The 17929-nt window shown below is 43.4% G+C and overlaps 2 protein-coding genes across 3 annotated transcripts in view; one reads left to right on the forward strand and one right to left on the reverse strand.

Annotated features, from left to right (window-relative positions):
* The window catches only part of LOC139279810 (mannosyl-oligosaccharide 1,2-alpha-mannosidase IA-like), a 197906-nt gene extending 184269 nt beyond the window's left edge, over positions 1-13637 (forward strand). Inside the window, exon 12 of the mRNA XM_070899045.1 lies at positions 13526-13637. Within this exon, the coding sequence (XP_070755146.1) occupies positions 13526-13628 (103 nt within the window). The 3' untranslated portion in view covers positions 13629-13637. The remainder of the gene's footprint in view (positions 1-13525) is intronic.
* LOC139279809 (E3 ubiquitin-protein ligase RNF19B-like) overlaps positions 10543-17929 on the reverse strand; it is a 40745-nt gene continuing 33358 nt past the window's right edge. For both annotated transcript variants that reach the window (XM_070899042.1, XM_070899043.1), the window contains exons 9-11: positions 17301-17508; positions 15296-15433; positions 10543-12931 (exon numbers count right to left, since the gene is read on the reverse strand). In XM_070899042.1, coding sequence (XP_070755143.1) covers positions 12499-12931; positions 15296-15433; positions 17301-17508 — 779 coding nt within the window. In that variant the 3' untranslated portion in view covers positions 10543-12498. The remainder of the gene's footprint in view (positions 12932-15295; positions 15434-17300; positions 17509-17929) is intronic.

The raw sequence follows: 17929 nt of genomic DNA on the forward strand, positions 1-17929 counted from the left end.
AGTCACCTGGTCCGGATGGAATGCATCCTAGGTTGCTGAAAGAAGCAACGGTAGAAATAGCAGAGGCATCAGTCACAATATTTCAATCCTCATTGGATACAGGAGCAATGCCAGAGGACTGGAGGGTTGATAATGTTATACCACTATTCATGAAACTACAGGAAACTACAAGACAGCCAAACATTGGTGGTGGGGAAGTTATTGGAAACCATTATCAGGGACAAAATAAACTTTTGTTTGGAAAGGCATGAGTTGATCAAGGAGAGCCAGCATGGATTTGTTAAAGGCAAATCATGTCTGACTAACTTGATTGAATTCTTTGATGATGTAACAGAGAAGGTTGTTCAAGGTAGTGCAGTAGATGTATATATGGACTTTCCGAAGGCACAAAGTGCCATGCAGGTGGCTTGTTAAGAAGCTGGAAGCCCATGGAATTACTAGGAAAGTGGTGGTGGTATAGATATGGAATTGGCTCAGTGATAGGATGCAAAGGGATGCATGGATGTTTTTCAGACTAGGTGGTTGTTTGCAGTGGTGTTCCCAAGGGTTAGTTTTGGGTTTATTACTCCGTTCAGTTATAAACGACCGATTGGGAGCAGCATTGTAAAGTTTTCAGCTGATAAGAAACTTGGTAACATAGTAGATAGTTGTAGACGTTAGAATGACAGACAGGATGGTTAAATGGCATTCAATGCAGAGAAGTGTGAAGTGATGCACTTTGCGAGCATTAATATGGAAAGACAGTCATCGTAGGCCGTCCCTCGAATCGAGGATGACTTGCTTCCACGTCAAAAAGTTCACAGGTGTTTCAATGAAGAACCTAAGATTCCAGGTCCCGAACTAAATCTTGAAGGGTGGAAGATGCCTGTGCGTGGATTTTTTTAATGTGTGGTGGCCGTTGCACACCAGCAACCACATGGGCTTGACAGAGCTAGGTCTTGGTCCAGTGGCAAGGATTAACCAAGACGACTGGAGACCTGCTCTGCTATATGACAGAATACTATAAATGGCACCATTTTGAAAAGATGAGCAGCGTGACCTTGGTGTCCGAATACACAATACAGGGCAAGTTGACAAGGCAGCTAAAAAGTATATAGGTTACTTGGGGTTTTAAATAGATGCATAGAGTATAAAAGCAAAGACATCATGCTAGAACATTATAAATCACTGGTTAGGCCTCAGCTGGAGTATTGTGGACAATTCTGGGCACCACACTTCAGGAAGGTACAGTGAAGGTTTACCAGAATGTTACCAGGGATGAGGGACTTTGATAATGAGGAGAGGTTGGAAAAGTTAACCTTCTGTTCCAAGGAGAACAGTCCTAAGAGGTGATCGAATAGAGGCTTTTAAGATGATGAGAGGTTTTGATAGAGTAATTAGAGAAAAACTTCCCTCTGGCGAGTGGGTCAATAACCAGAGGTCATAGATTTGAAATCATTAGCAAAAGATCTAGAGGAGAGATTAGAATTTTTCACAGTTGTTGGGATCTGGAACACACTACCTGAAAAGTGGTGGAAGTGGATTCCATAACTCATTTTAAAATGGAGTTGGACAGGTACTTGAGGATGGACAACTTACAGGGTTACAGACAAAAAGCGAGGGGTGGGATTAAGCACGACTGCTTTGTCAAAGAGCCAGCACGAGCAGAACAGGCTGAATGGCCACCTGTGCTGTAAGTTTCTATGATTCTGTGAAGTACTTCAGTAAAGAGAAGAGGAATGTCAGAGAAATACACACATACAAAAAGTTGAAAAAAGACCATCGAGCCCATCAGTACTCCTAACAATTAGATTGTGCATTTGGCACAACTGCTATTAATGTTAGCTCCTGGAGGAAGGAAAGCACCAAAGGATTCATGCTCTGATATTAGCACCACTCTGAATATTCTTACCGCTAAAATATCGAAGTAAAAACACGAATGAAAAGTTGTCAACAAGGCTATTTTAGCTTGTGATGGCTTTGTTAACAATTATCTGTGCAGAGTGCCACAACTGCGAAGAAACATTCAAAAGTAAATCAGTCCAAGTCAGAACTAGCATTAATGATCATAGAACCATAGAATGATACAGCACAAAAGGAGGCCATTCAGGCTATTGTGCCTGTGCTGACTCTTTGATAAAGCTATCCAATTAATTCCTGGCTCTTTCCCCAGAACCCTGTCATTTTTTTCAAGTACTTATCCAATTCACTTTTGAATGTTACTCTTGAATCTGTTTCCACCACCCTTTCAGGTAATGCATTCAGATCATAAGAATGGCTATGGCTCTTTTACCGATCATCTTAAATTTGTGTCCTCTGGTTACCAAAGCTTCTGCCACTGGAAATAGATTTTCCTGTTTAATCTATCAAAACCCTTTATGTTGAATGCCTCTATTAAATCTACCCTTAAACTTCTTTGCTCTAAGGAGAACAATCCCAGCTTCTCCAGTCTCCACATAACTCAAGTCCCTCATACCTTTCTAGTAAATTTCTTCTGCACCCTATCCAAGGCCTTGACATCCTTCCTAAAGTGTGGTGCCCAGAAGTGGCGATCCTCAAACTGGAACCTTACAATTCCCAACACTGAATCCCACTTCTGACACCACTGTAAGATTCGGATGACAGGTCACCTAAAGGGTCTTAGGAGTTTTAAGGCGTTTTATTACAGAGCTACAGTTTTAAGCATAATCAGATACTATATGCGACTGAGATAGATATTGTCAACTTACAACCTGTGACAGACGAGAGCGACTGGACATTACGACCCCGGAACGACTGGACGGACGGACGATGAGGCAGAATGGTGGTCTCGGATTGGGTGGATCCCTGCAGCTTGCGGCAGTGGTTACTTCTGTTGGTTCATCCCTTGAGGTGTTGGGCCGTTGGCAAGCATGCGTCCACCTCGGGGAAGCCGTTACCCCTAACTGCCTGTGTTTCCCTTTCGGTCGCCTGTTTTTATACCTTATTTCGATGGGCTGGTGGCAATAATTTTTACCCATTCAATGGTCCAATTACAAGAGAGAGTGTACCTCTGACAACCCCTCCCATCTTCCTGAGGTCAGCTTTTTTCTTATCTCTGTCTAAATGTCTTGTTATATTTCTAAAGACATTTTGCTCATCCTACTGACTCCTTGCTGCCTGCTGGGAGGCCTGTCCTTGTGATGATCTGAGCCCTCTGTGCCAGTACTGAGCTGGCACAAGTACTTCTTTCATAAAATTATTTCTTTTATAGTTTTCAATTTCTTCAGATTCATGATTTCTTACATTCCCCAGAATTAGATCCACCACTGCTTCCTTCCTCGTTGGGCTAGAAACACACTGATCAAGAAAGTGCTCTTGTACATATTTCAAGAATGTTTGCCCTTTATACTGTTACTATCCCAGTCTATAATTACTATAATTGAAGTCCCCCATTATCACTACTCTGTAGTTCTTGCATTTTTCTGTAATGTGCCTGTAAATTTGCTCTTCTCCTTCCCACCCTTTGGTGGCGGAAGAGGAGGCAGTCTGGCCATACAGATGGCCTCTGAGACACAAGTTTCAGCAGATATAACTCCCAAGTACTGACGATACACAATACAGACAGCTACATGCCTGACAGAGTTCAGGCATGTAGGTGACTAGGGATGGACAATAAATGCTGGCCTTGCTAGCCATGTCCACATCCCAGGAATTAATTTAAAAAAAGGCAAATTGTGACAAAGATGTGCCATCTGGTTCACAAAGATAGGTCGGAACAGCTAGTCATCCACAAAGGACTATCAATGGCTGTGAAGGACTTTTAGGCAACAGAGGCTTTCCACATACCCAAAGAGGATATCTCAGAAAGCAGCTGCATTGCTATGCATCACATTGTACTCAGGGTGATGTGAGGATTTAATTGCTTGATACTAGTACATCAATGAACTCTGCAAAACAACAGTATTCATAGAATCATGGAATGATGCAGCACAGGAGGCCATTCGGCCCACCCTGTTTGTACTGGTCCTTTGAAAGAGGTATCCAATTAGTCCCATTGCCCTGTCCTTTCTCCATAACCCTGAATTTTTTCCCCTATCAGGTACTGAAACTGGGTGCAGCTGCTGGATTTAAAGGCTTGGAACAATTTAAACAGCATGCTTATCCACAAAGAAACAGAGGCAACATGAGAAACATGGGCAGGCAGATATAATTAAGTTTGATTAGGGTTACCGAGGCAGCCTCCATTATAAATATGGACATTGGAATTTATAATGAAAATACAGAATTAAGGACTGAATGTATGCCTTTAAAATGAAGACCGAATTACATCAGCGCACCTTCCAATTATCCCCCAGCCTCACCTGAAAGCTACACTTTGTCCAGACTCCCTGCGTGCAATGCCACAGGAGATCAACTAGTATATATGGTTGGGGCACAGGAGAGTTTAACAAATAACAAGGTGGACTGGGCCAAAGGATGGCAAATGCAATTTAATGTGAAGAAGTGTAACATAATGCATTTTGTCACAAAAAACACGGAATTGGTGTATAAATTCCAATCAAAAGATGAAGTATGTGAGGAACAGAGAGACCAAAGGATGTCGATACACGTGTCTTTTTCAGTGCAAGTACAGGTAAATAAAGCCATGAAAAAAATAATGGCATTTCAGTTTTTATGAATAGGGACATAGAATACAAGAGCAAAGAGGTTAAGATAAATTTGTACAAGGTAATGGTAGGCCACAGTTCGAGTACTGTGCAGCTTTGGCACGCCATTGTAAATAAGGTATTAATGCCACAGAGAGCAGGCAGCAAGAATCACCAAGATGATATCAGTAATAGAAATGATGGTTATGAGGAGAGATACTGGAACGATTCCCACAGAACAGAGAAGGTGAGGAGGAGACTTCATGGTAGTTTTTGAAAATAATCGGTAAATGTTTTTATAGGATCAAAAATGAAAGACTGTGGAGCTGAAATTGCCCCTTCCGATAAGGTCTCTAGCCGCCAGAAAGCAGTGGCCATGGGGTGGCACGGAATGGCCGCTGAGTTTCCGCGGAGGGGCCGCCATTTTGTAAATTGCCCTTCGGGAGTTCTGGAGCAGTGCCCGGGACCGCTCCACCCGTCACGCATGAACGTGCCGACCCCTTACTGACTGGTGGAGACCCCTTCACGAAATTAAGAACATCATAAGAAATAGGAGCAGGAGTAGGCCACATGGCCCCTCGAGCCTGCTCTGCCATTCAATAAGATCATGGCTGATCTGCTCATGGATTTGGCTCCACTTCCCTGCCCTCTCCCCATAACCCTTTACTCCCTTATCGCTCGAAGATCTGTCTATCTCCGCCTTAAATATATTCAATGCCCCAGCCTCCACAGCTCTCTGGGGCAGAGAATTCCACAGATTTACAACCCTCAGAGAAGAAATTCCTCCTCAACTTAGTTTTAAATGGGCAGCCCCTTATTCTGAGACTATGCCCCCTAATTTTAGTTTCCCCTATGGGTGGAAATATCCTCTCTGCATCCACCTTGTCGAGCCCCCTCATTATATATGTTTCGATAAGATCATCTCTCATTCTTCTGCACTCTAATCTAATCAACCTATCTTCATAAGTCATCTCCAGAATCAACCTAATAAACCTTCTCTAAACAGCCTCCAATGCAAGTATATCTTTCCTTAAATACAGAGACCAAAACTGTACGCAGTACTCTAGGTGTGGCATCACCAATACCCTGTACAATTATAGCAGGATTTCTCTGCTTTTATACTCTATCCCCCTTGCAATAAAGGCCAACATTCCATTTGCCTTCCTGATTACTTGCTGTGTTAATTGCACAAGGACGACCAGGTCCCTCTGTACTGCAGCACTTTGCAATTTTTCTCCATTTAAATTATAATTTGCTTTTCTACTTTTTCTGCCAAAGTGGATAACCTCACATTTTCCCACATTGTGCTCCATTTGTCAAAATTTTGCCCACTCACAGCCTTTCTAGATCCCTTTTCAGATTTTTTGTGTTGTCCTCACAATTTGCTTTCCCACCCATCTTTGTATCATCAGCAAACTTTGCTACATTACACTCAGTGCCTTCATCCAAGTCATTAATATAGATTGTAAATAGTTGAGGCCCCAGCACCCCACTAGTTACTGTTTGCCAACCGGAAATTGACCCATTTATTCCGACTCTCTGTTTTCTGTTAGTTAGCCAATCCGCTATTTGTGCTAATATATTACCCCCAACCCTGTGGAATTTTATCTTGTGCAGTAACCTTTTATGTGGCAGCTTATCGAATGTCTTGTGGAAATCCAAATACACCACATCCACTGGTTCCCCCTTATCCACCCTGCTTGTTACATCCTCAAAGAACTCCAGCAAATTTGTCAAACACAATTTCCCTTTCATAAAACCATGCTGACTCTGCTTGATTGAATTATGCTTTTCCAAATGTCCTGCTACTTTACTGCTTCCTTAATAATGGACTCCAGCATTTTCCCAATGACAGATGTTAGGCTAACTGTCTATAGATTCCTGCTTTCTGTCTGCCTCCTTTTTTAAATAGGGGTGTTACATTTGCAGTTTTCCAATCTGTTGGGACCTCCCCAGAATCCAAGGAATTTTGGTAGATTACAACCAATGCATCCACTATATGGCTTATCCACTTCTTTTAGGACCCTAGGATGCAAGCGATCAGGTCCAGGGAACTTGTCGACCTTTAGTTCCATTATTTTACCGAGTACTACTTCATTAGTGATAGTGATTGTATTAAGTTCCTCCCTCCCTATAGCCCCTTGAATATTCACTATTGGGATGTTTTTAGTATCTTCTACCATGAAGACCGATACAAAATATTTGTTCAACATCTCTGCCATTTCCCTGTTCTCCATTATTAATTCCCCAGTCTCATCCTCTAGGGGACCAAAATTTACTTTAGCCACTCTTTTCCTTTTTATGTACCTGTAGAAACTCTTGCTATCTGTTTTTATATTCCGTGCTAGTTTACTTTCATTATCCCTTCTCTTACTGTCTTTCCTTCTCATTGGGATATATTTTTGTTGAGAGTTATGAAATATCTCCTTAAATGTCTGCCACTGCTCATCAACCATCCCACACTTTAATCTATTTTCCCAGTCCACTTTAGCCAACTCTGCCTTCATACCTTTGTAGTCGCCTTTATTTAAGCTTAGGACTGGTTTGAGATCCAACTTTCTCACCCTCCAACTGAATTTGAAATTCAACCATGTTATGGTCACTCATTCTTAGAGGAACCTTTACTAGGAGATCATTTATTAGTCCTATCTCATTACACAGTACCAAATCCAAGATAGCCTGCTCCCTGGTTCTGCAAGGTACTGTTCAAGGAAATTATCCCGGATACATGCCATGAACTCTTCCTCAAGTCTACCCTGGCCAGTTTGCTTTGTCCAATCTGCTTTGTCCAATCAATATGAAGATTAAAATTGCCCATGATTATTGCCGTTCCTTTTTTACAAGCCTCCATTATTTCTTGATTTATACTCCATCCAGTAGTGTAGCTACTGTTAAGGGGCCGAAAGACTACACCCACCAGCAACTTTTTCCCCTTATTATTCCTTATCTCAATCCAAACTGATTCTACATCTTGATCTTCTGAGCCAATAAAGTTTCTCACTAATGCACTGATTTTATCCTTTATTAACAGAGCTACCCCACCTCCTTTTCCTTTCTGTCAGTCCTTCCGAATTGTCAAATACCACTGAATATTTAGTTCCCAACCTTGGTCACCTTGCAACCACATCTCTGTAATGGCTATCAGATCATACCCATTTGTATCTGTGCTGTCAACTCATCTTTTTTGTTACGAATGCTGTGTGTTCAGATAAAGAGCTTATAAATTTGTTTTTTTACCATTTTTTCCTGCTTTGATCCCACTTTCTGATTCACTTTTATGTTTATACATTTTATCCCTTCCTGTCACGCTCTGATTTTCATTTCCCCCAATGTTACCCTGCTCTATTGCCTAAATTTTCGCTCACCTCAACCCTCCCCCCGACTAATTAGTTTAAAGGCCTCTCTACAGTCCTAGTTATTCGATGCGCCAGGACACTAGTCCCAGTACTGTCTAAGTGGAGCCCGTCCCAATGGAACAGCTCCCTCTTACTCCAGTCCTGGTGTCAGTGTTCCATGAACTAAAACCCATTTCTCCCACACCAGTCTTTGAGCCACGTGTTTAACTCTGATATTATCTACCCTATGCAAATTTGCTCGTGGCTCAGGTAGTAATCCAGAGATTATTACCTTTGTGTTTCTGCTTTTTAATTTAGCCCCTAGCTGCTCTAATCCCTCAGCAGAACCTCTTTGTTTGTCCTACCTATGTCGTTGGTACCCATGTGGACCACGACAACTGGATCTTCCCGCTCCCTCTCCAAGTTCCTCTCCAGCCCAGAGGAGATGTCCTTAACCTACTGGGTAGTCGACACAACCTTCGGGACTCACGCTTTCGGCTGCAGAGAATCTTATCTATCCCCCTAATACTATACCTTACCATTACATTTCTTTTTACTCCCCCCACTTGAATGGCCCCCTGTACCATGGTGCTGTGGTCAGTTTGCTCATCCTCCCTGCAGTCCCTGCTCTCGTCCACAAGGTAGTAAGAGCCTCGATGCTGTTGGCCGAGGGACCTCCAACAGTATATCCCGAATCCCCATACCTTCCTCACTCGTAGTCACACCCTCCTGTCCCCGACCACGGATCAAATTTGAATTAATTAATCTAATTGGTGTGATTAGCTCCTGGATCACGGCGTCCAGGTAACTCTCTCCCTCCCTGATGTGTCGCAGAGTCCGCAACTCGGATTCCAGCTCATCAACACGGTGCCAAAGTTCCTCGAGCTGCAGACACTTGCTGCAGATCTGGTAGCTGGGGACCTCAATGGTGTCCACCAGCTCCCACATGCTGCAGCACTGACACATCGACTGCCCTGCCACCCCCAATATATTTAGTTAATTAAGTTTTCAATTTTTGTTTTTAATCCCAGCTCTTAAAAGTCAAACCAATGCCCCAGAAGAGAGAGGAAAAAACTCACCAACCTTCTTTCCTGTGACGTCACACTTTGATTTTGGTTCTTTTTACCGCTGGTCTTCAGGCGAGCTGGTGCTGTTTGGGCTGGCTGCTTGGTGGAGTGCCGCTCGGGTCGGGCCTTAAGGTCTGGCACCTCGCACGTTGTTTGGTGATGTGCCAAATTGCCCCGCAGGAGCTGCCCCGCTGTTGGTACACTCTCTGTAGCATGGCAGTCCAGCCGCCCTTAAAGGGGAGGGCGCACTGCCACAGCCGCCATGTTATTTTTTTTTGTCAACCGACTGCCAGGTTGATCCGACAATTATGGCTGCGGGTTCGGGCTGGGCCGAAACCCTCCCTGGTGGCCCAGTGTTTGCCACTAAAGTGGCTGCAGAGCTCGCAGTGGCCCTCCCCTTTAACTGAAGGGTAGAGACGCTGTGACGCACCAGCGCAATGACATCATCAGCACAGCGCAGATGACCGACAACCTCGGCTAATCCGCCCCACCCCCACTTCCGCCCCGCTATTGACGGTCACTCCACCCTGCCCCCATGATGAGGCCACTTCCGCCCTGCTCAAAAAAAAATCCCCCAAGTGCCGAGTTTCGAGGGTTAGGGGCAGCCAGAACACAGAACGGTAGGTGTGCCTCATTCTCAGCGGTGGGCAATTTCGGCCCCTATCTCTTCTAGCTGGTGATTCAGTGACAAGGGGTTGTCAATTAAAAATTGTTACTAAGAGGGGGAGGATAAGGGTTTGGATCTCTTTATACCAAGAGTTGTTACAACATGGAATGCTCTGCCATTGCGAGAAGAGGCGGCAGAGATCAATTATCCTTTTAGGGAAAAAAATAAACATTTGAAATGGAGAGCGATACAGGAATATGGAGAGACCAGGGCAGTGTGATTAGTTTTGGATTGCTCTAGCGAAGAGCTGGCAAACACAATGACCTCCTTCTGTGCTTAAACCTATATGGTTCTAAGAAAACACTGATTCATGCTAGGCGAAGGTTCTATGGGCTCAGATTATTGTATGTTTTGCCTGTGGCCATTCTTCATGTTTGACCTAGGACAGAATGTAGTATGGAAGGCCACAGTTATGTCTAATCCTGCTCATGCCTGAAGTTCACACACCTAATTTTTTTCCCCCCACCAGTGGTCCTTGCACAGTGATCAACATTAAGCTACCTGGATTCATTTTGTTTCTCACGCTCTCTCAGAGACATGCAGGCCAATCCTATTTCCTAACACAACATAGACCAGGGATCAAAACTGGGACTTTTTGATCTGCATGGCTTGGTTACATACTGCATTTGCTATCTGAAACCGTGGGGAACTTATTCGATTGGTTAATTTAAAAAACTAATTTAATCATCTTCAAGAGGTGGGTGAGGTGAGAATCTCGATCAGACATCAGCAGCAGCCCTTTTGAAAACATTGGCAAAGACTAAGAAAGAACAATTATTGCATCCCTTCAGTCCCTGAATACTGGGGCCAGTGACTGTGCACTTCACGTGACAAATACAATAAGTCAATTAGGTGTCAAAGTTAATGTCCAAAACAGTTTCCCTGGAATTAATTTTATTAACTTTTATTTACATGAAGCAATAACAAAGTGGTAATTTTAAAATAAAACAAGACAGCCCTGATAACGGATTCTAGTTTGCACTGTAGTTGCCGTGTGTTTGCAGCACTATGGTAGGATCAGGAAGCTGAAGAACTCTATAGGTTTGCACTTTTTTTCAGGGAGTGACAATCCATAGATGATAAAGCTCCACTTGCAGGGATTGTATTTTCAGTATTTCTCCAAATGTTATTCCCGTCCTCTCTTGAAGGCACGGACTTGCTGGGGTATGGCTTCACAGACGCCAGCAACCTTCAAGGAGCCCATCAAGTGTCAGCATTCAGCAGGCTGTCAATCACAGAGGGCATCACAGCCAAGCCCAATCCTATTCTCATTAGACATCCACCCACATAAACTTTCGAGCAGGGGCGACTCGACAGCATATAGGAGAGGGAACTCTGCCTGATTTTCCTTAACCCAAGATGCTGAGGCCATTTACAGCACCACAACTATTTCCCCCAGCTGAGATCAGTTAATTCAACACAGACAGGAAATCAAAACTTGGACTATGCTATATGGTTAAAAACTCCACGAGGCAGTGTCTTCACCCACTAGACTAGGCCATGGGCAGAGTTCTATCCTTGGATTTCAAAGGAGACTGTTTTGAAAGTATTTTAAAGATCACTGTAGCATTTAGTAAATCAGAAAACACAATTACAATTGTTTAGTTTGGTTCAAAACATAAATTAAAGATTTGTTAGCTCTTTGTCCACTTAATTTTCTACCTTATTACATTCATCACGAGAAAAAATATGCAAACAACATAAATCATATTTAAAATAAAATTGGCTTATTTGAGAGACAGTAAGCGGTTCTCAGTAACAAGCTGCCCTGGTAGTGTGACTATCAATGCCCAGAGAGCTAATTGAATATTTTGAATCGTCGTATCTATTAAAACACACAGATTCAGGTTCTTATATAATCTCATTAGCAGTAAAGTGGTCACTGGGAAGCTACATTGTAAGGATGTCACCAGTGCACTCCAGGCTTGTTTGGAAAGGCATTTCAGGCAATGAGATATTGTTGGGACTGTCAAAACGTGCTCAATTAAAACAAGAAACCCTCTTCCAACCACCCCAACGGTATAAAGGCTTAGCATAGCTTGGGATTCCCACTACCATTACCATCTACTAGCAGGCGTTGAATGTTACGAAGCTGTCCTCAAATACATGGTCACTTTGATCAAACCAAGTCACAATGAAACTTTCATTTGTTCCAGTTTCTCATGGAGACAGTTGTTGCTTTTTCTCAATAAACTAAAATCTACAGCTGTCTGGTAGTGTGGGGTTAAGACCAGTTTACATTAGTACAACTGACTTTGCAGCAACAACTTCAGCTGTTTAGATCTGAGCTCAAGCTTGAAGTGACCTGAAAATCCAAATTGAGGACGATTTTTCTTACTCTACCCTTCAATCTACTCCACTTGGTATATAACCACATTGCGTCGCAGTATCCTGCGGGACAGTACCCACATACACCAGTCGCCACTTTAGGATCTATTTATTCTCTTTATGAAATGATTGTTTAGAATGCATGTCTCGCAAGTCAGAAAGAGAAAGGCTCCAAGTCAGCCAGCATCCTAGCAAAACTTGGCTTTTGGGCTGACGAGAACAATTTGGAAATGTCGGTTATCCCTGTAGGACTGAAAGGTTTTTTTGAGGAGGGACATTTCTCAGAAACAAATCGCTTAAAACCATGCAACAGTAACAGTGACAGTGCCATCAGGTTTCACAATAAAATTAACTAAGCAATTAATATCTATTTACTGTGTCAAAGTTGCGGTTGTCAAATGTGCAATGTAACCTTGTACATTTAAACACAATGAGACATTGAATAGAATATATTTCCATAGGCTGAAGAATAAGGTGCATGTTATGGATTGATGAATTAAGTGAGGATTGTGGGTTTAGACATAGTATACTACAGTCTCTGTTTGCAGGCCATCTTGCTCAAGAATATATTTCTTTTGTACATCACACTCCAAGCTCTCGTTGTTTAAGAGCTCGATATCTGAAGCAGCAATTTCCAGTTGGCTGCCATTGATTGGACTGGGTGAATCACCTTCGTCAGAACTAATGTCAGGCATATCGTCTGACTGAGTGTCTGTGTCTTCGTCACTTTTTATGCTCTCTGGTTGAGCAAGTGTTACATCACATGTTTTGCTTGTGATGCAGTCCCTGTGGTCACTGTTGTAAGAGCTGTCCTTCTCATCACAGCAGAGTCCCTCTATTGACTGAGAGTGGATATGAAGTGATTCATCAATGCTGCTACCACTGGTCAAACACAAGTGGCTGGGTTTGGTTTCAATGTCAACTTGCACTTCCAGATTATTGAATTCCCTGTAAGAAAAATAAATATATTTATTAAAATAGTTAGCTTGAAGTCCTCAATTACAAATGTGGGATCTTGCCTTAGATATTCTCTCAGGTATAGTGCTGGTCACTGCCATAAGCAGTCAGAGCATCTTAGTTAGGAGTGTTGTACTTCAATCCCAATATCTAATTGTATGATAGAGTTGGTATAACAATAGTCTCCCCGCCTTGTGATCCGAACAAGATATTTTTATCTCGTTTCCTTTTGACAGTGGATGGAAAAAATTTGGCAAGACATAGAAACATAGAAAATAGGTGCAGGAGTAGGCCATTCGGCCCTTCGAGCCTGCACCGCCAGGAGGAGACCAGATACGAATCATTAAGCTGTTTTTTCATGTCAAGCAAGAGTTATGTTCAATCAGTATAACTTATCTCTCTGCATAAATCACACAAACTAAAGAAAACGATATGCTTCCCCATCGCAAGTGGTCACCTTGGGTGACTTAAACAAAATAACTGCTTTCCTGCATTCTTCTCCTGAGCTTGGCCAAAGTTTACACTTGCAGTTTTGGTTTTAAACTTGGCTAACCTTGCCTCTGTTTTTTATCACTGTGTTCATAGCCAGAAGCGAAGGCCCACCAGACCATTCATGGTGAGTGTGTGGAAACAGAGACTTCCCAACACAATGTGTGAGAGATGTTTATCAATTGCTGAGATAGGCTAATACATTGATCATTTACAGTCTTTAAGGAATCAAAGTTGTTTCAATAACATTTTTACCACTTTTTGTCTCAGTACCTTTTGTAAATCTGAATGAATGCACTTTGCTTTAAAACACAATCCTTAAATATAGCTGTTTTTCAATCCTTTGTGAAAAATAATCCTAAACATGCCACTGGGGTAAGTCATTCAAGTAGGAGTAAAATGTGACGCTGCAGTTTTCAACCAGTATCGAATTTCTGTGCACGGGGCGCTGAAATATTCCGTTTTTAATCTATGCCAATGTGGCCTTTTTCCCCTAATAGTGAACAATTTCAGTGTTAGATGGAATTGTACATCAGCTGGATTTTGACAGAACCTGGCGCTAGACCGTGTTTCTATCTCTTTCAATTGAGTATACTCTATTCATTGCTCACGATGCCGTCTCCTCGACATTGGGGGGAGACCAAACGTAGATTGGGTGACCACTTTGCAAAACACCTCCATTCAGTCCACAAACCGGACCCCGAGCTTCCGGTCGCTTGTTATTTCAATACTCCACTGCACTCCCTCTCTGTCCGCGGTCTCCTACACTGTCCCAATGAAACTCAACGGAAGCTCGAGGAACAGCACCTCATCTTTCAATTAGGCATTTTACAGCCTTCTGGACTCAACATGGAGTTCAACAACTTCAGCTCATAACCACGGCTTCCATATTCTCAGGCAGCAGGAGGTGCTAGTAATGGTTCTACTGTAACCATTTACACCTCGAGACCCACCTTTTGTTTCTTTATTGTCCCATCACCATCCCCTTCCCTTTGTCATTTAATCTCTCCTACTTTCCACCCTATCAGACCTTCCCTTTTGTTCTTTCCTCCCCTCCCCCTTTCCCTGCTTCTGCACTTCCTTAAAACCGGTTACATCTCTAACTTTTTCCAGTTCTGATGAAAGGTTGTCAACCTGAAACATTAACTTTGTTTCTCGCTCCACAGCTGTTGCCTGATCTGCTGAGTGTTTGCAGCATGTTCTGGTTTTATTTGATGTTGCTATTTTCCTGATGGAGTCGGATGAGATTACTGATGACTTATCAATCAAGACAATTATAATGAACGAACTTCCAAGATGAGAGGACAGAAGGATTTAGATTGAGGAACTCTGTGTAATGGACTTTGAGTATAAATATTGTGTTCCTAACACAGATGAGACTGCACACAGGGAGGTTAAAGTAACAGTGACCTCAGTCTTTATTAAGACACTCCAGAGTGAGGAACAGGCCTTAGGGGCCGGCTTATATACCATGCTCCCAAGGGATGCTGGGATCCGTTGGGACTTCAGGGGATGCACTTCCTGGTGGTGGAACATGGAAGTGCATGCTTTACAGATACACAATAAACTTCTTTTTTATTTTTCTCCTCTCGGCTTATCAGGCTCAAATGAGCAGTAATTGGAAAGATAAGCAAATAACATGTTCCCAGGCCTGCTGGTGACAAACTGAAATTAGAGAACTGGGTTTCCGTATAGAAATGAATCCTGATTTACAACCCTCGCAGAATAATGTTTGGGTGTATGGATTCTCAAAGCATCAAACTATTTTCAAACAAATTCAATTTTCTATTGGAAGCAGGTTCGACAGGTAAGGTGCAGCTTGTTCATTCTCTCTTGTGTAGGAGTAGGATATGTTTCTGAGCTCACCTGTCCTGTGGATTGTAAGAGCTGATGATAGAACCTGCCATGGCCCTGGTGCTGGCATTATCGCTGGTTGCCCCGAGGCTGATGGAATCTTTATACAAACTGTAGCCTTCTTTTTGAATATCAGCCCGAATCTCCAGCCTGCAAAGTACATTGCAAAAATGTCAGACTGAACTTGGGATGGTTATCAAATCAATAATCACCTCTGCAGTCTGGCAGTCCAAACTTCAAGCAACTACTCATGTCTTTTTCTTTCTTCCCCAGATTGAGCAATGGATCAACTTTACTGTAGAATGCATGACTGTACCACTAGTGACAGTAACCACTCCCTAAGTTACTCATTGCCCAGACCTCTTGCTGTGTTCAGCCCCAAACTTTGACCTGATAATGTAACCCCTTCCTCAAAACTGTAGTCTCGTCTATCCCATGAATGGTACATCTTTCTCTCGACAATTAGCACATGACAAGAGCAGGCCATTCAGTCTATTGAAGTTCAACCCTTTAAAAGAAAGAAAGACAGACTTTCATTTATATAGCGCCTTTCACGACCACTGGACATCTCAAAGCACTTTACAGTCAATGAAGAACTTTGAGTGGAGTCACTGTTGTAATGTGGGAAACGCAGCAGCCAAGTTGCGCACAGCAAGCTTCCACAAACAGCAAGGTAATAATGACCAGATAATCTGCTTTAGTGATGTTGATTGAGAGATAAATATTGGCCAGAATACCGGGTATAACTCCCCTGCTCTTCTTCGAAATAGTGCTATGGGATTTTTTACGTTCTCCTGAGAGAGCAAATGGGGCCTTGGGTTAATGTCTCATCCGAAAGACGGCACCTCCAACAGTGCAGCATTCCTTCAGCACTGCACTGGAGTGTCAGCCTAGATATGAGCTCAAATCCCTGGAGTGGGACTTGAACCCACAACCTTCTGACTCAGAGTCGTGTGTGCTACCCACTGAGCCACAGCTGACTGTTGTATTAATCCACAGCCTCCCAGAATGACAAATAAGCAGCACATGAAGTGGCATAGTGGTGGTACAAGAAAAGGCCTATAGCATAGCACTGGCAAATAGTTGCGCTAACTCCATACTCCAGATTAAAAGTGCTGGTATGATCTTTGCTCTCCACTTCACTTTGAGCACTGCACATCAGTGGCTATTATGAGACAGGGTTGTATTTTGCACTTTTGATCTGAGACGGCAAGGATTCACCCAAATTTTGATTATAGGCTTCATATCATCCAGGATTTCTTTTATTAATATGGACCCCGTAATAATACCCTGGAAAAGGCCATGTAATGTCACAATGTGTCCTTCTTATGCTATGCAACATGCTCCAAGAGCAATATGCACATGCAATGATATTAGTGCTAAGGATGTAATGGTTTCGTTGTCATGACACTAGGGGGTTTGCCCTCCACCTCAAATGGGCGACGCCTGGACCCGTAGCCCCCAGTGTCGGGCCAGCCTCAGAGTCAGCCGACAATTAAAATAAAATGGCGGCCGCAGCGGAGCACCCTCCCCTTTAAGGGCGGACGCGCCGCTCTGTCACTGGCAGCTTCCCGCCGGGAAAAGCTATCGGGGGCACCGACTGGCGACGGCTCTGCTCCCGCGTGGTAACATCCCTCGCGGGACAGAAAGGGGTCGCCGCCGGGCAGTAAGGGGTCGGCGTGTACCTAACGGGATAGGAACAAGGGCAGGGAGGGAAAGGGTTTCCCGTCGCCCCTGGCCCAGGGGCAATTTCTGATGGGTCGGACCACCCGCCTGCCCCCAGTCGGAAAGGCCTTACCGCCCCATTACTGGTGATAATCGACCTTAAGGAGGGGGGCAATTTCAGCCCCTGGGTCTTTAAAACAATACAAGGTCGAAAGCAGGTGGTCCTCTCTGGGGTGAACTTAAATCTGGACCTGAACAGTGGCATGACTAAGTATTGCTCCATCCTATTCTCCTGCCCAATCCCCAATTGCTTTAACAGTTTTACAGACAAAAATAAAGTGAGAAAACATACCTGCCATGCTGTCCATTGCTCCCGGACAGCATCCCTCCGGTCAGCGTGCCTCCCGATAAAGCTGCAAAGCTGGCAGTCTCACTGTAGTTGCTCTGCATCACACTCACACCATCAATGGGGCTGCCGCTGGTACTCAGAACACTGGTCAGCCCTTCCACACTGCTCTCTCCGATACTGGGGTTCTTCAGAGCTCGCCACGCATCCGCAACTGGAAGACCAAGCGGAAATCAGCAAGAGGGAACGGGAAAGAGTCAGAGAAAGAGAGAGAAAAAAGAAAATCTCTCAGTTGACGGGAGTCCCATTGGAAACTTTCCTCATTATTGTTTACTGTTGTTTATTTACTTGCCACCTGTTTCCCACATGAATATAAACTATCACTAATTCTTCGTGGGACTAACTCTGATCTACAAGAATGTCTCAGAAACTCTTAACACATTTAAATTTTTACTCGTACAAACTCACTTATGGTCAGAGTCGCCACCTTTTTACAAACTCAGATTAGAGTTCCTTATCTCAAATTCACTATGGCGTTGATTTGATGCAAGTAACAATAGGTAGTTTTAAAAATGAAGTTACTTTTTGAGGTTGAGGGTCAGGTACGTTGTGAGGGGTAATGCTGGGGAGCACTG

Source organism: Pristiophorus japonicus, chromosome 14, assembly GCF_044704955.1.
Source record: "Pristiophorus japonicus isolate sPriJap1 chromosome 14, sPriJap1.hap1, whole genome shotgun sequence".
Taxonomy (NCBI): domain Eukaryota; kingdom Metazoa; phylum Chordata; class Chondrichthyes; family Pristiophoridae; genus Pristiophorus; species Pristiophorus japonicus.